This window comes from Diceros bicornis, chromosome 9, assembly GCF_020826845.1.
Source record: "Diceros bicornis minor isolate mBicDic1 chromosome 9, mDicBic1.mat.cur, whole genome shotgun sequence".
NCBI lineage: Eukaryota > Metazoa > Chordata > Mammalia > Perissodactyla > Rhinocerotidae > Diceros > Diceros bicornis.
The window spans coordinates 33,140,999-33,161,412 of NC_080748.1; the positions used below are offsets into that span (position 1 = coordinate 33,140,999).

General features: G+C 39.3%; 1 protein-coding gene across 1 annotated transcript in view; it reads left to right on the plus strand.

Moving 5' to 3' along the window:
* Positions 1-20,414, plus strand: part of ENOX1 (ecto-NOX disulfide-thiol exchanger 1) — a 259,199-nt gene that overhangs the window by 56,262 nt on the left and 182,523 nt on the right. Inside the window, exons 2-3 of the mRNA XM_058548228.1 lie at positions 3,199-3,342; positions 4,153-4,290. Coding sequence (XP_058404211.1) covers positions 3,330-3,342; positions 4,153-4,290 — 151 coding nt within the window. The 5' untranslated portion in view covers positions 3,199-3,329. The remainder of the gene's footprint in view (positions 1-3,198; positions 3,343-4,152; positions 4,291-20,414) is intronic.

Sequence of the window (20,414 nt, forward strand, 5' to 3'; positions counted from 1 at the left end):
TAGGCCAAATAGTATTTTCATCGTCTTGGTGAGTTTCAAAAACTATTCGCCCCGTTGATATAGCCCAGTGAAATCCTGAACATAAATATATCTTGTTAACAGTTATGAAATTGGGTATGGGGTTTTGTACTTGAATATCCCTTAACAAAGAATAGGTTAGATTTCAGTTGAACCCTGGACAGAGCTGTACTGTTATGCTTGGCATTCTGTATATCTGATTGTTTTCTAATGATCTTATCTCACTGAAAGCTGTAAATAGAAACTACCAATTTCACAAATTGGTCATGAATCTCTTGAACACTTTTGTAGTTGCAGAGGCAGAAAGAAACCTAGAGAGAAAAATTCATATGTCTTTTAAATTACATTATATTGTTTTATAAAGGAATTGTAGAAAATGAAGAAATATTCTGCTACAAATTAGGTGTGGCACAGAAAACTAGGGCAACATTTACTTTTAGAAATATCAAGTGTTATTCACTGTTTTAGAATTAATTACATAATTATCCAGCAGAACACAAAGATCCTGGGGCACCTTAAAGGAAACACTACACTTCCAAATAAAATAATAATAATTAGCACCCACAATATTCCAAGTGCTTTATTAGCTATAATTTTTTAACTCCCCACATCTCTGTGTGTAAATAAACATCACTAGGAATATTAATCATTTTTAGAGTTTAGAAATAAGAAAACTAAGGCAGAGAAATTGATTTGAATGATAAATTAGGCATTATAGTCCGGAATCATTTAAAGAGGCAGGTATTCAATAGGAACGATAGATGTTAGTCGAGAACAAAAATAGCGCTTGTGACTATTCATAAATTACTAGGTGTAGTAATTAATTAAAAATATCACCTTTCTTCAAAGCCCAGTGATCAAATCAATTTAAATTTTTTAAAGAATGGCATGACATCCTTGAGACTATTGAAAATGCCTGAAATGTAATAGAAGGTACTTGACAGTCACCACTCTAGATACATGGTAGCCACATGAAGTTGTATGTCATTCAAACCACTGGATTGGAAGATTGAAGAATGTAATAAATTGAATGTTACGAAGTCTCTTTAGGGGATAAATTGAGGTTTATGAACAGCATCAGTTTGTTAAGAGGGGCATGAAAAGTGTGGGTGGAAGCTATGGGCCTTCAGGACACTTCATGCCCCTTTGTAAGACCATAATGACTAAGAAGAAAACTACCATTGGAACAGACGGTTATAGAGCCAAGGAAAGCTAACACCATCCCTAAAAACACTACAGCAAAAAGGCAAGGTGAAACATGGCCGGTCAGGCACAAGTCATAAACCCCACAAAGGAAAGAGATGTTCTCTGACAGAGCGTTCCAGAACTGCAGACTCAGTGGACAGAAAAAAGTTGTGATTAATGCCCATTTGGGGAGAACCTGAGCTAGAAGGAAGCCAGCCAGCTAAACTTCATTAGGGGAGATAAGTAAGACAAATAGTGACCTTGCGGTGATCTGAAAGGGCTCTACTACAGGGCCATCTGAGCAAAAGAATAAACACATTCCAGCCTGATTCTGTGTTGTGATCTGAGATGGTTGGAGGTGAGGAGAGGAAAGTGCTTTGAGGTTTTGGCACAGAAATATTGCTGGTGTGTGGATGGCTAAAGGGCAGACATTTAGGTGAGCTACCTATTTATGTTATTGAGTTTATTTTACATGGTGAGAATCTCTATCTGATGGCATCCATTGCCTGAGATAATTGATGAGCAATACATAAGCAAGTTCCAAATTCATTTGGGTAGTAGAATTTACTTGCAAGGAATAAAATATTTGTCCTGAGGACAGTTTGCTCCCAAAGTTGGAATCATTCACTACGTGATGAAGATGTTTCATCTTCCTGACAGACTGTTGGAAAAATTCTCCAGTATCTCATATGGTCCCTTGGTTGACGGCTGGGGATTTATGGGAACTATGGAAATATTTGCTCATTATCCACCTATCCTTGAGATATCGAAACCTGAGCTTCCATGTGAATTAAATTTATAGTCAACTGGCAATGTTTTTTTTTTGGCAGTGCAGTGTTCAAAGGGATTACTGATTCTTGCACCTAAGAATCAAAGACATAAAAGAGCATACCATAAAAGGGCCAAACTTTACAGTAGATACACGAACAGACCATAGCATCTCGTTCTAAAATAGCCATTAACAGAAACATGGTTTAGAAAAATTTCTACTTTATACCTAAATAAAAATAAATATTGAAATTCAGTTGGTATATCAAATCTACTTAAAATTCAAACTTCTCAGGTCACCCACCTAAGCGATGTGTTTTGTCTTTCAGTTTTGAACTGGTGAAAGTGCACTTAAAATATATATGTATGAATGCTATGCTTTTGCATTTTTACGGATGAAGAGAAAGCGTCATACCTTATTAACAGTGTGTAATAGAGGGGCCTTTTGATTTAATGGTTTACTGTTATTTGTTTCTGTTAGAAAAGTGCTTTGGAAAAAAAGTCTAATAAAAATACATATATATAACCTGTGCCATTCTAGGAAAAATTCAGAGCAAACAAATTGTGGCCAGTTAAATTTATCTTTTCATAGAACTAAAAAAAAACAAATACTTTTCCTTTGCTGCCCCAACACCCTCTAGATCTTCTTTTATGGGCCGCATGCCGTTCTTTCGCTTTGCCTTTCCTGACTATTGTAATTTAGGTACACTCCTTTACCAGCCTCACGGTGAATAGCTTCTTGCTTTTTTTCTTCCACTTCCGTACTTATTTTTCCTATCCGAATACCTTTCACAGACGACCGTCTTCCAAAATAACAACATCAATTAATTTTTTAACTTTAAAAAAATCATACTTAGCCCTGAGTCTGGCCTCTCCATTGATGTGTAGTGTGTGGAAGAGGCTGTGCAGGGGCTGATAAGCCCCATTCGTGAGTCTCTTCAGTAAGAGGCAAGGCACGAGGCACACTCGCAGACGGGGCTGTTTATTCAGCCAGTCGCGGTCCGCTCTAGATGGGTTGCTAGTTGACCCACCCATCTCACTGGGCTCCGAAACCGCGCCAGGAGACAGCTGCTGAGGCACGGGAAGCAGCTCCACTTCTGTGCCTGGAACTGGAAATTGTTCCTTGTTGTTTTGTTGTTTGTTTTGAATAGACAAATCGTTTGTCCCTTGAAGGCTCCCTCAGTTAACTATTGTGGTTTCTCACCGCAGTCCTTTCCTCTTTTGCAGAATGCAATGATCTCCGCGGGGACCCTGCGCTCAGCCGTCAAAGCACTCCTGCCTGCCAGGATGCTCATAGTTCAATAGTAGATGCAGGTGGCATTGAAAGCATCATCCAGCATCCCCAGCAGCTTCCTCAGATGATGGCTGCAGGTAAATGTGGGCAGCCAGCACAGGACACAAACGAGGCATTTCGACTTCTTAGTGGAAAAGCTTGCCCGGCTGTGAAAATATGCATTGAATCGGGAGCCTGGGATCCTCAAAGAAATCAGGCCGTGAAACTAGGGAATGTCAGCGTTAAGTCAAATTTGACATATTTTGCTGGGTTTTTCTTTTTTGGCTCTGTGCTATTTGTTTTTAATATTATTTGTTTATTCTGTTTTGATGAAAGTCTGCACTTGTAAGAAATATTTTGGAAAAGTCACTTTAGGCAGAGACCTGCGTTTCCTTAATGAAATGATGTCAAAAGTTTGTAGGGGAGGGAATATGTTACAATGTAACACTTAATAAATTCAGTCAGGACCAGTCTGACTACTTGACAGTTGTTTTTAGAGATTTTATTAGTTACACCCAGAAACAGATGAATTTATTTATTCTTAGTCGACTAAGCCAATTGACTTGTTTTACCAAGAGAGAGTTCCCGCTTTGCCTCTCAACTTTGAAACTTAACTAATGTTGTTTCACTGGGAGAAGGAAGCGGTTCTTCAGTTTTTTCCAGGGGTAGTTCCTTAGTGGCACACTGTGTATAATATAAACTACATGTCACTAAGTTTCCTCCCAGAATGTATTCGGAAACTCTTTATGTTTATGTCTGGAGAAAACATTGCTGTAGATTACAGCGCTTTTTTTTTTTGTAGTTTGGGAATGTGCTAAACGAAGCCTCGCATCTCTAGAAATGCAGTTTCCTTTAAAACAAACACCCTTGCCTATTGACGCTAAGTCATGGTTTGTTTTTCCCTGCAGCAGCCGATGGTTTGGGGAGTATAGCGATAGACACAACCCAGCTCAACATGTCGGTGACAGATCCAACAGCCTGGGCTACCGCCATGAATAACTTGGGCATGGTTCCCGTGGGGTTGCCTGGACAGCAGCTTGTGTCTGGTAAGCTCTCTCCTGGGTTGGAAGATGCTTGCAGCAGTGCCAAGGGGTGTGGGTGACAGGTGCCCAGTAATCTCTCCACACGCAAGTGTTGAGCATGGTCTGTGATTTATGGCTGGCGTGTGTTTGGCAGGTGGTGCTTGAGATCTTTTTGTCATCACCTTGCCCTTCTGCCTAATAGCTGTTCTCAGAAAAAGCCAGACGCAGTATCATCTGTAGCACTACAACATCAATTTCATATTTTAAATTGGTAACTAGAAGGGCTAATATTTGCTTTCCAATTTGCAAAACTCCTTCACATACATTTTGCCATTTGATTCCAGTCTTCTCTTTGAGATAGGTGGTTACCTATTGTTGTTGCTGCTCTTGTTAATGTTTCCGTTTTAAAAACAGAGAAACAGAGGACCAGTGTTTAGGTGACTTTTCCAGCACTGAAGTGGCAGAGCTAGAAACCCAGTTCACCCGACACTAAATTCCATGTTTCCTTTCCACCACACTTTGGAATCATAATACAACGCGTTCAATAGGGGAAATGCTTAGAAATGTCACCAAGTAGATCATTTAAAATATTTCATCATTTATTTTAATACATGTTTATTAAGAGTTTTCCATGTGGCCTGTAACACGTGCCTTGGGAAATAGAATAAATATATACATATATAAGTTTCCTTGAGGAGCATGTCTCCTTAAACTGAAAACAAAAAACAGCAATAAAAATAATGTGTGGAATGAGGTGTTAAGTAGTGGTGCAGGCTGGTAATGTAGTCATTTCCAGAAGGATCAATCACTGGGGCTCTGAGAGAAGATATCAGGGAGATGGGACTTGAGCTATCTGGAAAAATACATAAGACTTGCAAGATTCACTCACTCACTCACTCATTTCTTCATTCAACAAATATTCATAAGGCATTGTCCTGGTGCAGGGGCTCCAGCAGTAAAGAAAACAGGCAGGGTCCTTGCCTTCCCCGAATTTGCAGTGTAGAGGTGACAGTCAGTTATTATACCATGATTATTGTTATCATGTCAGAAGAACAATTCACTTTTGCCCATCAAGTTAGATGAGAGTAGATGGTATGCACTAAGTATACCATCTGGAGAGTTACTGAGTTCTACACCCACAGACCTGGTACTTTGTGCTGAGTTGAGCAAGCATTTGTTTGTTCGTTAATAGTGACCAGAGATAAAAATTCTAAACTAGCAGTAGTAAATTATATATATATATATGTTTGTGTGTGTGTGCGCGCACATATGGACATCTATACATACATGTATGTATACACACACATACATACATATATAAGTATATATGAGGTTTATTTTTTAATATAACAAGAAAGAACTTGAAGGAGGACAGAAGACACGGGAAAGTGAGAGACAGAAAAAGGAAAGTCAAAGATTAAGTTATAAAAGATTATACTTAGGATAGTATAAAATTCTCCAAAATGCTATAAAATTCATACAATCGAAGACTAGTCTGCTGCGGAATGTGTGTGTGTATACATAAATCGCATTTTCTGTGCTTTGAATATGTGTTTATCCAGACCCCTTTCCCCTAAAGCTGATCTAGACGGATACTTCCTTCTAGTAACTTGAGAGTAAAGATTTGTATTTTTCCACTCAGATTTTCCCCACTGCCTAATTGAAATATTCATATAGCAGAAATTACTTTACTCTTGTCTCCACTTCTCACTTTTCTCAGAAAATGTTGTGCGACTGCCAGGGTAAGCCCCAACCTCAATAATTCATTATTTTTTCTTATGATTTTGAGTCTTCTGACATTTTAACCATGACCAATTTATGATTTTCCCAGCAACTTACCATGAAAAGAATTACAGCCCTAGTAGTTGTAGAAGATTTACCGTATCTGCCCTGAATTACGTTCTCTATCTCCTGTATTAGCCAAACTACTTAAACCCTTTCAGGGTCTTCCTGGGCATCCCTTCTTTATTTTCCTGGTCTGCCAATCGACTAAACTTCGCTTTGTTCTCAGGGCTGCTAGCCGACTGCACTTGTTGACCCTATCTCAGGGTCCGGTTCTGTTTTATTTGGTTAGCGTTTATGTATTTTCTTCCAGTCTTCCTTCTATGCAAATATTTTAATCATATTAAATATAAAATTTTCTGTTATGCATTTTTGTTAGCACCTTATCCTAAATTATTTTTTCATTTGGTAGTTTTATATTTTAAAAACTTTAAATAATCCAGTGAATAAGTCTTGCCCAGTTTGTTTAACTGTTCTAGTGTTTACATTTAGTCCATTTCCATTTTTTCACTCCTACTAGCCTGGTTTCTTTGGAGGACTTAATCTCTTCAAGCATGTAAAAGCATTTTACCTTTTTTGTAAAACAATGATTGTATCTATTTGATGGGACTGTTGTGGGATTTAAATATGATAAATTACATGAAATAGCTGCATTCTACTTGCACATAGTAAACATTCATTAAATATTAACTCTTATTTCTTCTTTTCTTCCTTTTTGCTCTTTTTTCTTAATAAATAATATTACAGTGAACATTTTTATGCATAGAGCTTTTCAGCAATTAGAATTATTTCCTTCGGATAGACTCCTATGTGTAGAATTAGTAGGTCAAAAGAAATGAACATTTTAGAGTTTCTTGTTAAATACTGGGTAATTAATTTCCAATATATACATAAGCATTTAATATTTACTAATTTGATATGGAAAGATGGCATCCTGTTTTTTTACCTTAAATTCTTTTATAACTACCCTTTTAAAATTATTTCCCTTTCCCTCCTTCATTTTCTATTCATAGTTGTTCTTTTGTAAATAGATTAGTTTTATACTGAATCCATTTATCAGATAATGTGCTTGGTGATTTTTCTATTGGTTTATGTTTGGTCATTATTTGTTAAGTAAGCGTTTTGATCTTTGGAGTTTCTGTTTCCTAAAAATATTTATCCAGAGCCAGTCTTTATGGCCTAGTGGTTAAAGTTTAGCGCTCACCACTTTGGCTGCCCCAGGTTCACTTCCTGGGCGTGAACCACACCACCCGTCTGTCAGTTGCCATCCTGTGGTGGAACTAGAAGGACTTACAACTAGGATATACAACCATGCACTGGGGCTTTGGGAAGAAAAAAAAAAGAAGAAGATTGGCAACAGATGTTAGCTCAGGGCAAATCTTTCTCTGCAAAAAAAAAAAAAAAATTTATCCAATCTGTCTTTTGCCTCTTAATGTTTGTTGCATTTTTAAAGAATTTATGTTTAACTTTTCCTCTGTGAGTTGTTTATTCCCTTTCTAAATAAAGAAAGGTTTTGCCCACTCTAGAAGTTGATATATATTCCCAATTTTCCATACCTCCATTGATTTACTTCCTTCTTTTATTAGAAAATCAATTCTTATGTATATTTTTCTCTATTTCTGAAGTATCTATTTTGTACTACTGATCTAGTTTTCTTCTAGCACCACATTGTTTCAATTCTTACAGCTCTATAGTATATTAACATGAAGTATCTTATGCTCTTTTTACTGTACCTTATGGGTAGTATATTTGTTTCTTTCCAGCGTAGACAGAGAGCCACAGAATGTCGTTCTTGCTCAGTTTTCATGCCGGCCACCTCTGGAATTCTTCAGTGTGGCTGTAGAATGTTAGAGGCAGTCTTTCATGTCTCAGAAGGGATTTAAAGATTATTTAGTGTAACCTTCCTTCCAAGAAATCTCCTCTAAAACATCTCTTATAGAGGATTATAGAGAGGCTGGATTTTATGAGCACTTGGCTTTCTCCCAAAGTTTCTGATATTTCTAAATGGCCAACTACTCTTCCCATATTTGTTAAAAATTAAACTGATACTAAATCCCATTCCTTACTACTTCTTCTGTTTACTGAGAGATTAAAATTACAGCAAAGCAAGGCACACATTTTTCATATCCTCTGATTTTATCAAGGGGATTTCCCAGGAAATCAGATCACTTATTACTATTATATTGTGCCTTTCTGATGTGTGTTGTGAGCTCCCACAATTACGCCTCTTTCCTTTCTTCCCCTTTTATCATCACCCTGATGTTCCCCACCACGATCCCATTCCCACTTTCGTGAACTTCCCCATCTACCTTCTCCATATGAAGTGCTACTGAGATCATTACATTTAGCTTGTTTCTTTTATCGAAAACACACTATTATATTGTTATACTCCAGCCCTAAATCCCTACTCCAAAGTCTTGGTTCATCTGTGAGATAATATTTACCTCCTTATGTTATTGTGTCATGTTTAGTTTATTCCCCATACTTTTAGTTTTATGGGATTTTTTTTGTTGATTTGTTCTTATTATCAATACTTTGTGCACTGGTATAGATCCAGGTTTTCTAAACTGGTCTGTTGGAAAATTAGTGTCCCACCATTGTTGTTAGGTAGGGTGGATGTCATATAAGTATCTACGTGGCCTAACAACTGTGGCAAACTATAGATTTACCACGAGTAAGCTGGTTTCGTTTTTTTTTTTGTGAAGAAGGTCGGTGCTGAGCTAACATCTGCCAATCCTCCTCTTTTTGCTGAGGAAGACTGGCCCTGGGCTAACATCCGTGCCCATCTTCCTCCACTTTATATGGGACGCCACCATAGCATGACTTGACAAGCGGTGCATCGGTGTGCGCCCGGGATCCGAACCGGCGAACCCCAGGCTGCCGCAGCAGAGCATGCGCACTTAACCGCTGTGCCACCGGGCTGGCCCCTAAGCTGGTTTCTTTGAGCATTTCCTCAGAGACTTTACTAGGCTAACATGCAATGTACAGTTTCAAAGAGTGGTCTCTCGTATGTAGGATTCCCCAAACTTAATTTAGCCCTTAAAAAAAATCTATTAATATTTTTTTTGTCTCTCATGAGACACTAGCATATAGCCATCTAAACCAGATTTTCCACATCAACTGTGGAGATCCTTTTCCTCTACCGTCCATCTTCCTCTGCCATACATGATATCCTCCCTCTCATCCAGTTTACGACTTTGTTTTCGCTGAACAGTGTCACTCTCTTATATCAAGTTTCAAAACAATTCTCTTGTGGTCAGGTGTTGCCTGAAACCTTCTTCCCAGTTTCCTAAGATGCATGTTGTCGCTTTCCAGGAGCCCCCACCCCTGGTGTCATCATCTGAAATCCACAATATCAAATTCTGAGCTTTGACACCATCTGTGTGACCAGCTGCTCCCTTCCTATATGCCCTGGCTTCTTTTCCACGGTTATAGCCATCAACTGGAAGAGTTGAAAAGCAGCAACCGAGTCCCCAGGTTCCCAGTTTCTTGCCCAGGCCTGCATGGGAACTGGAACTACTTTCTGGTTATTCTCTGGCTGTGAGATTTCACCTTGCTTTTCTCTAAATTTTTTGAAATTTTCTTTCCTAACGTCAGCAATCTCTCTTTAGCTATTACTGACTTTAAGGTGACATATATCTTTTACCCCAGGTTTCTTAGCATGCCATTTGTCGTATTTCAAATACATGTTCTGAAAATCGTCACACCTCCCCATTAGCTATGCAAGGTCTGTATACAAGGTGGTGCCACATGCCTCATCAGGGATTAACTTAAAGCCAACAAAAGAATGTCTTGACTCTTCCAACTATCTATGAACCCTCTGAATTGTTCCTTGGCTCCTACCTTGCTGTTTCTTCTTCGGAAGCTCTGAGTTCACTATCACCGCCTCTGTTCCCTGCCACTCTGAGAAGAGCTTAGCTTTATAACTCGTGGGGAGGCTAAGATGGGTTACAGTCCCCTCTCTGTCCTCTTCCTTCCCCTCTCCCATTCGCTGATGCTTCCACTCATTTTAATTCCACTCTGCGTCCTCAGAATTTTTTTTTTTCTAGTTTCCTTCTTATGGTTGTTTAATCCTCCCAGGAACACTTTTATTCTCTTTAATATGCCCAGATATGAAGAGGCATTTGTTAAATCCTTTCATCTCCTGAAGCATCACTCTTTTAACTGGGATTTATTGAGCCAGACGTTGTGCTGACGACTGGGAATACAAGACATAGACCTTACTCTCGTATTTTAGGCCCTAGTGGGAGAGACAGAGAAGAGTAAATAAGCAAATACAAATCAACATGATAAGTGGTTCTGCTCCTAACAGATAAAGGGTGCTAGAGGATGTCACTAAAGAGTGTTAGGCAGGGGCGTGGTACGATTAGAGTTGTATTTTTATGGAGCACTTTTTTAAGTCCTGTAGTGAACTCATGGGAGTGTGGAAAGGTTGGCAGCAAGGAGATCAGATGGGAGGCTGTAGTAGTTACCTAGATAAGAGATAACGGCAATAATGGCAATAATGATCATGGCAGTGGAGATGGAGAGAAGTGAGGGGACTCGTCAGACATTTAATTATAGAAACAACAGGAATTGATGGCTAAGTCCATGTAGAATGTAAGGAGAGTGAAGAGTCGCAATGACTCCTGGGTTTCTAGCTTTGGAAATTGTGTAAATGGTGGCATCATTTACTGAGATGGGGAAGGCTAGAAAAGAAGAAGGGTGCGGGAAGATGACAAGTTTCTTTTTAGATGTGTTGAATTTGAAGAACCTGTTGAAAGGAAACATGTGATGAGCAGTCAGATTTAAGGTCTAGAGCGCATGAAAGAAGGGAGAATAGAGATGTAGCTTTGGCAGTGACAGCATATGAATGGGCATTGAGGACCCGGGAACCTTTCTCTCCAGCCACGCTTTTGCTATGAAATTAGAAATAGGCCCTGAGCTGAGTTGTCAGCCTAACCTCCAGTTGTGTCTCCAAATATCTCCTTCATCTGTTTCCTCTCTTTTGACTCACTAGATTCCTGTCCATTGCTGGGCTCCAAGGTTTGAAATGAGAGAAGTAGTCTGAGATTAAAAGAATGTAATCTAGGAATCTATGCCTGAAACTGTCTCAGAGACACTCAGATGCACTGTCTGTTGATAAACCATCCCACGTACTTTTTAAAAAATGAAAATAATACTCAAACCAGAAAACTTTCTTTATTTAGTCTCTTCAGATATTAATAGTGACACTCTCTGACACAGGCGTGATTAGGAGGATACAGATAGCCTGCTGTATAGTGGTTGGGCTGTCAGAAAGATGATGATCCGAGTCCTCTTTTGTTTTTATTTTCTCTGTTGTTGAAAGATTTCTCATTATCAAGTGTCAGAAAGCAAATAGGCCCTTGACTTATGTTTCACAATTTATGTACCTGATTTCAGATATTCTTGACAGTTCTGTTCCACTTTCCCAGTTATTTACCCTTTTCTCCCCAGGACGTTAGACAGTATATTGGTATATTTATTCATTCATCATAATATTACCGAAGATACAAAATGTACAGCATATTTTACGAGGCACTAGAGAAACAGCAATTTACGCAACAGACTGATGTTGCTCCTGTGGAGCATACATATTTCTAAAGAAGCAGATGTTGTCCAAATAACTGTGCAAATGATTATTTAATTACAATTGTGGGATGTTACAAAAGAGGGATGGGGAACCTAATTTAACTTAGAGGTGTTGGAGGTGGTTCAGAAAAGGCTCCTCTAAAGAAGTAATATTTAGGCTAAGATGCCAAGGATAAATTGGAGTTATCCAGGTAGCAGGAGAGAAGGACAGGAAGAAAAGGGGAATCTGGAAAGATGAGAAAATTCTAAAAGCAGAAAATACCCTGTGCAAAGGCTTGGCTCTTTCAAGGACATGAAAGGTGGATGTGTTTGGGCCAGACGTGATGGTTGGAATGGGCTGGGGTTGGCAGGTTGGTACTTAACATGTGTCTGGAGAGGTTGGTTGGGCCAGATCATGCCTGCCAAAATAAGGAATACAGATTTTACTTGAAGTGCAAGCTATTGAAGGATTTTAAGCAGACAAATAACCTCTGACACATGTTTAAAAGAGAAAAAATCACCTGAGTTGGTTTATAGGGGCTGGATTGAAGAGTGGCAAGAGAGGCGTCTGGCCTTACATCTAGAAGGCTTCTGGAAGTCCAGATAGAGGTTATGGAGGTAGATAGCCTGGATCTAGCCATATGGGACTGAAATATTGAGTACCTACTATATGTCAGACATTGCTGCAGGTGCTGAGGATATGCATGCCCTTCCGGAGATTTCATTCAAGAGCTGTGCTTATGATGTGTGTATCTACAGTATTTCTAGAGATAAGAGAATCTGTAGGAATTGTTTCCAAAAAATATTTGCTTCTGCCTGTACTGTGTGCTATATAAGGTGATTGACATCACTTAAAACAAATCAAGACCTGTCTTCAAATAACTCTCCACAGGTGACAACAGCCTATATCCTTGTTGGCTAGAGATGTTATAAAATGAAACTCCTTTTCAAATGTTTGCATAGTGTGATATAGTCATTTGAAATATATTTATTTTTCTCTTTCATGGAAAAAAGAACATAAACTTACTTGCTTTGTAAATTTATTTGCTTTGTAGATTGACTTCTTCTGAATTATCAATGTGTAATTTTTCTTCTTCCTGTATGCCACAACAAATAAATTTTTTAAGCTATACTAGTTTCCATCAGTTGATTAGTTCTGTCTTTATTTGGTCTGTCATACTCTGGTATATGTACTACTTAACTAGCCTTTTCAACTATCCTAGTCACTTTCTTACCCACTAGACTACAACTATAGAAAATATTTTAAAATAATGGTATGTCTATTTACACTATTAAGTATATACACATTGCATACAAGTATTTAATGTGTATATGTGCATATACATCAGAAGCACCCATTCCCTAATTTTCTTGTTTCTTCCCCTGGAATACAGAAGCTTTGCTACCTTTACCAGCTCCATGAGCTGAAGGGAAATATTTGCATTCCATAATGGAAAATTGTATCCTGCGTCCATGGTAGGCATTCTAATGTAGCTGGGAACAGGAAGAAAAACCAAACAGTTAATTTTTTTTTTTTTAATAATTTTATTTATTTATTTTTCCCCCAAAGCCCCAGTAGATAGTTGTGATGTCATCGTTGCACGTCCTTCTAGTTGCTGTATGTGGGACGAGGCCTCAGCATGGCCGGAGAAGCGGTGCATTGGCGCGCGCCCGGGATCTGAACCCGGGCTGTCAGCAGTGGAGCGCGCGCACTCAACCACTAAGCCACGGGGCCGGCCTAAACAGTTAAATTCTTAAATGAATTTAAAGTCAATTTGTGTGTTCCTATCCTGTGTGCATGCATGCACACTACTGTACATTGGATCTTTGTTTTCTGGTAATGTCAAAGCCTTTTATTTGTAAATGTGGAATAATTGCATAGTGACTCCTGTTCTATATCTTATTTCCTTTTATTATTCTGCAGCCTTATCATTTACTATGTGTTACATACTGTGTTGTTTTGTTTTGGTGTTTTTGGTAAGGAAGAGTCATTCTGAGCTAACACCTGTTGCCAATCTTCCTCTTTTTTGCTTGAGGAAGATTAGCCCTGAGCTAACATCTGTGCCGGTCTTCCTCTATTTTGCATGTGGGTCACCAACACAGCATGGCTGATGAGTAGTGTAGTCTGCGCCCAGGATCTGAACCCGTGAACCCGGGCCGCCGAAGGGGAGCACACCGACTTAACCACTATGCCACAGGGCCAGCCCTACATTCTGTGTTTTTGAGCTGTAGATATGTCACATCATGCACTTATATAATTAGGCTATTGTTTATCTAATAGACTGTGCTGGACCGTACATTTATATGGGCAAGAACCATATCTAAATCATCTTTGTATTTCCTCTATCGTCAAACAGAGCTGGGTGCTCAATAACTTTATAGTTTAATGGATGTATGATTTGAATGATTTGTATAAATAATTATATAAAGATGTGTAAATTTTGAAAACTCATTTTTATACCTGGTCCTTAGACAATTCTATAGTACAGCTTTTGTGTCTTTACTCATGGTTAGATGTGAAGGGTAGCCACAACCATCAGCCCCCTTATTTGACATCTGTGATTTATTTTTCTCATAATCAAGCATTATCTTTCCAGATTACTTCTTTTTTCTTCTTTTATAAAAATGTATCCTCCCTATCTTTCCTTGTCATGCTTATGCTTTCATCTACCTTCTTGTACATATGGGCTGTATGTATAATAGCTTTCTAGTGTACTTATCTACTAATTATATTATCTGTGATGTTGCTAAGTCTCTTTCTATTGATTGATTTTTCTCCTCATGATGGATCATATTTTTCTGCTTCTTTGCGTGCCTGGTAATTTTTATTGGATGCCAGACATTGTGAATTTTTCACTGTTAGGTGCTGGACTTTTTTGTATTCCTTTAAATATTTTTGAGATTTGTTCTGAGATGCAGTTAAGTGCCGTGGAAACTGTTTAATTCTTTCGGAGCTTGCTTTTAAGCTTGGGTAAGTGGGTCCAGGGCAGCCTTAAGACTGGAGATATTTTTGTCCCACTTTTAAGGTAAGACACTTTGGGGAACTCTACCCCAGTATATTGCAAGGTTTCTCCTCACTGGCTAATGGGAATTGGATCTATTTCCAGCCCTTTGTGGGCTTCAGAAATGGTTCCACCTGCTCCTTTCCCACGGTTTTTGCCTCAGGCTTGGTACTTCCCTCTATGCCTAATCAGTATTCAGCCAAAGACTTCCGGGGAAGAGCTCTCTCTCTGATTAGCTCTTTCCCCTCCAGTGCTCTGCCCTGTAATTTCCAGCTGCCTTGGCCTCCCTGAACTCAGGTACACCTCAGGCTCTGTTTGGGTTTCTCTTTCTTGAGTTAAATCCTGGAAACTTCCTAGACAGTAGACTGGGACAATCATAGGTTTCACTTCAACTGTCTCCCTTCTCTCAATAATCTCTGTCCTGCACTTCCTGTTGTCCAAGGCTTGAAAACTTTCATTCCATATATTTTGTCGGACTTTTTAGTTGTTTGGGGCAGGAGGATAAATTCCATCCCTGTTAACTTCCTCATGGCTGGAAGCAGAATTTTTCAGACAAAGTCTTTTTAAAATATATGTGTTCCTTAGAGACGTAATTAAATTTGAGGCTATGACAAGACTTGGAAGCAACCTAAGTGCCCATCAAGGGACAAATGGATAAAGAAGATGTGGTATATATACACAATGGAATACTACTCAGCCATAAGAAACGATGAAATCCAGCCATTTGTGACAACATGGATGGACATTGAGGGTATAATGCAAAGTGAAATAAGTCAGAGGGAGAAGGTCAAATACCGTATGATTTCCTTCATTAAGTAGTAGATAATAACAACAATAAACAAACACATAGGGACAGAGATTGGATTGGTGGTTACCAGAGGGGAAGGGGGGAGGGAGGAGGGTGAAAGGGTAATTCGGTACATGTGTGTGGTGATGGGTTGTAATTAGTATTTTGGTGGTGAACATGATGTAATCTATGCAGAAATAGAAGTACAATGATGTACACCTGAAATTTTTACAATGTTATAAACCAATGTTACTGCAATAAACAAAAAATTAAAAAAAAAAAAAATTTGAGGCTATGATATGAATGACTTTACTAAGAAGGCTGAAAAGGATAGTAATAAACCCACCAATTATTGAGCATCTAATATGTACCAAGTACTCTAAATATTTTGCTTTATTTAATCCTCCTTTGGCTAAGTATCATTAACCCCATTTTATGGATAAGGGAACTGAGCTTGGGTGATGTTAATTAACTTACCCAAGATTACCCAGGAAGAAGGAGGCAGTGCTGGAATTGAAATCCATGTCTGTCTGCCTAAACTGTTTCCGCTATATCAGGATTTAGGAGAAAATGACTAAAGCAAAACCTCCTACATTTTTGCCTCAGGCCAGCCCTTCTTTACTCTTTTATTTTACAAAATAAATACCTTAGGTGGAAATGTATCATAGGGTGGGATGAGTGGTAATTGTATAGATGTTTTTGTATTACAAAAAAGATTTCAAGTATTTAATTTTTATGCATATCATTTTTTACTGTGCTTGAAATCTGGAGATTTCCATTAAGCCTCATGAGTTTAGGACTTGGGGGCCAGTGATTTAGAATTTGTACCCAAGTTTAACCAGGAGTAACTTAGAGTAAACTGCTATGACTAAGGCCATGGTGGTCATGCCCTCCGGTTTATGACAGTAACCAAAAACAATCATAAATACGGGGAAAAGATGTACATTTCAGTCTGAAAATAAAGTAAGCTCTCCTAAAGAAAAAAAGAAACTTTGAACTTTTCAGTGATTAACACGGATAAGATAGACTTGGGTCAACTTAAATATTCATTCTCTGGGAAGTACAGAATCCAGAGCAGGTGGGCTTGTCGATTTACTAACAGGTGGAGGGAGTTCTTTGCTAAAGGAGTCTATTTTCTCAGAAAAATACGAGGGAGGTCATCTAGTGAGGTTAAGTGGGCTGATGAGGAATGGAAAGTTTGAGAAGGGGGAACCCCTGAAGGTAGTCACTGGAGGAGTGAGAAGAAGCTGACTGTAGAAATATTGTAAGGTTGAAGAACACTAACTGAGAGCCTACGTGATGTTCTCCAGCAGCATATGTTTTCCCAGTAGGCAGGGACAGAGAAGGAGGGTGAGCTTACTCTGGGTTGGGTTTCAGCAGGTGGCCGGAATGAAAAGACAGGGCACAAAGAAGATCTGAGCATTTACAGGAGAGTAATTACGGAGCTGGACCACACAGTCCTACGACACTGGGGCTGGAGAAGTGAAAAAAGGAGAGGACTAATGGTAGGGAGAAAGTGGAGGGTTCGCTGGATGGAAGGAGCTGGTGAGGGCAAGCCGGAAGTTGGAAGGGTCAGAAGGTGTGAAGGAGAAAGGAGCATTAGCCGATTACAGCAATAAATGGGGACTCTTTCCGTGGTATTTGCAGAAGAAAAAATTATTTTCCTTAGAAATTGAAGAACTGTCTCTGCAACAGGCAGATGGTGGCTTTAGAGCCTGAGATCTTGGATTTGAATCCGAGCTCTTTTCTTGAGCTCTGCAACCTTGGGCAAGTTATTTAATTTCTCTGAATTTGTCTGTCTACAAATAGGTAGATAACAGTATCAACATCAGAGAATTGTTGCAGTTTTCAGAGTCAGAGTCAGTAGTATAAAGTGTGGGACATATTGTAGGGATCCAAACATGTTAGTTTCCTTTACCCTCATTGGAGAGCAGTTTAGGGAGAAATAGGGAAGGCGGGGAGAGTGACCTTGGATGACTTCTTCCAAAAGAGGACTTGGCCCCTGTGAAAAACAATTCCCTTGTCCTGACTCTTCTCCTATTCTAGGAGCAGTGACAACCATTCTCCTCTACAAGCCATGTGGAGGCACCCAGAGCATACCCATAAACTGTAGCTGTAAGACAGTATTACTCGAAGTATTTTCCACAAGTCACCTGTGTCAACCTTCCCTGGACTGTAGATTCCAGGGCCTATTTTAGACCTTCTGAAACATGAGGCCCTAGGCACTACAATTGAAAATTTGAGAATATAACTTCTTGAAGCACTTCAGGGGCTGGGCTGGTGGGAAAACAAAAAAATACCCCATTTGGCCTGGGAATGGGTAGGGAAGCTTGTCTGATGTTATATTTCTGTTGTCTTAACTACAACACAATTTTACACTGAAATTTTTTTGTAAAAGTAGCTGACCCAAAAAGTACTTAAAAGGTAGTTACAGGTACAAATTTAAAAATCACATATTGAGTGTCTACTGTGCTCAAGCACTGTGTATAATCTCATTTTGTCAGGTTTTATCTTGAAAAAAGATGTCTTGGGCATCAGTGCATGCATCCTTGAACTATAATAAACTATATTTTTTTTCCTCATCAAGGACATTTACTTGCTGGGCATAGAAGATACAGTTTTGACCTTGAAGCTCTGCTTCTGAAAGTTGATTCCTGTGGGGCAAAGGGACACTTTATCCTTAAGGGGAAAGAGAAATAGTGTAGTCTTTAAGTTCACTAAGTCTTTCCAACCACAAGGGCATCTTTACAGAAATATTCCTCACTTCACTGGATGGGACTCTTGTGACCTCCATCAGTTAATGCTTCCTAGTCATTTATTCCATCTCAGCAGGAAAAATAGGCCTCAGCGCCCTAATGTGAGGCGACTAAAGTCTCCACAGGGGACCTTCACACAGAGTGAATTATTGCTGACGAGATTCTAACCAGAGACATTTTTATGAGCTGTACAATCACTCACAAACGCTCATTTTATATTTTCAAAATTTGGTGGCCTCTCTCTTGGAAACCATGTATTTGAGAACTTCTTTTTGAATTTGTTCATCCCCAGCTGTGAGAAAATACTGCCTAGTCATGGGTAGGAAAAAAGCAATTTAGGAAAATAATAGAGGAAGATGATGATGTCATTCTTGTCTGGGTTTCTATGTCATCCTTGCTGGGACTTGGCCAGGAGAGGGGCAGGCCAGATGGGGAGGAGCATAGTGTGCAGCAGGCCCTGACTGACCAGAGAAGGCTGGGAAGGGCATGAAAGGGCAGAAAAAGCCAGATAGTATCATGTGGGGAAGCAGAGTACTGAGGACCCTGGAGACTTGGCGTGACTCCTCCTCTGCTCTGTCACCTGGTGGCTAAGTGACCATGGGCCAGTTGCACAGATCGAGGGCCCTGCTATACCCACCAGTCAAAGGAGGGTGTCCAGGCCCCCTTAAAGCTCTGAAATTCTATGATTTGGGAAGATCCTAAAAATCAAGAACATAAGACATTGCTATGCACAATCCTAGAGTGACTAGCATCCAGGTAATACCTTGAGGAAATAAAGCGAGATAGTAACTTTTAACAGGAACTACAGGAAGAGTGTCTCTATAATTAAGGTAATCTTTCTGGTGGTGATGGTGTTTTTTGTTTGTTTGTGTATTTGTTCTTTAACGGATCCAGAGAGCACCTGCAGAGTTAATCACACATAGAGCCACGTGAGTGATGTAGGAGAATCATTGTAAGGAACTTGCATCTTTGTAGGCTTTGAAGAAACAGGTTGCAAGAGAGGGAAGGACATATTCCTGCCAGTTTCAGGGCCTTTGACATAGCAGTGGCATCTGCTGAATAACCAATTACCAAGGGCAAACACGAAGATGAACAGGATGGTAGGTACTAGAAATTGGGGGGTCTCAGTTCAAGCAATCTTGGTAAGAGTGTGAGTAAGGTGTTTCGTATCTCAGTTTTTCCTATCATTATAAGGTAACTAGGGTACAGACCATCTAAAATCCTAAGTGGCTATGCTTGTTTTTATTTGTAATTGCTTTTCATCCTGGCTATATCTCACTTATGAATTTACAGTTCCTTAAAGAAAATTAGGAGCTTTGTAAAAATATGAGTAGGAAGGAACCAGAAATTTTCTGTTTCCCTTTGGAAGGCTCTTCCTGTTCCTGAGCCCACACTTAAACCAAGGAAGAGAGCCAGCGCAGCATCTGTGCCATGCCTTTGGACAGTCCATGTGTGATGGGCTCTTTCTTTGAATGAGTAAACTGAGTGTTCTGTTTTAAATGGCCTCCTGCTGGGCTCCATTCTTAGCACGGAAAAGTAAATAAGGCTGTGCTTGCTCCAATCGTGTTAGTGAGAACCTGAAAACAAGACTTGGGGCAAAAAATAACTGAAATGTGGATACTCAAGAATTTATTGTAATTGGTATCCATTGTATGGGAAGATGATAGCATCAACTCAGTAGAAATAATAAGATCTGTGATTTAGAAAGGACTTTAAATAGTAATATCTCATACTGGTATTTAGTGTTTTTCACAGAGATTTCAGATACGATATTTCATTTAAGGCTTAGTGACCTGCTCCACAGTAGCGAATGTGTCTTATGCCCATGCTCGTGGCAGATGTTGCTAACCTACCAGGGCCCTCCTTCCTGCTGAAGTGGGATTTGTCCTGCTATCTCAACATAGCACTCCATGCCGCCAACACCAGTATAAATATGAAGAAATCTTTGTGCTAACACTGATCTGGTCCAGCCCTTTCATTTATGGATGAGCAGACAGAAGCCTGGAGAGAGTCTAATTAAGTTCTACAGAACAATGTATCTTGCCTATGTTCTCCACTTTCGATAGGTTAAGAAGAATACCCCAAACCCTCTTGCCTGTACACTTTCATGCCTGGTGAAGAGCACACCAGGTTTGGGAGTGACATTATATTTTTCACTGAATGATATTAACTGGTTATAAAGAACAACTAAACTCTAATCTTGGCTGCTTAAGTACAAGATTTAATCAACAGGAGACTACACTTTTCATT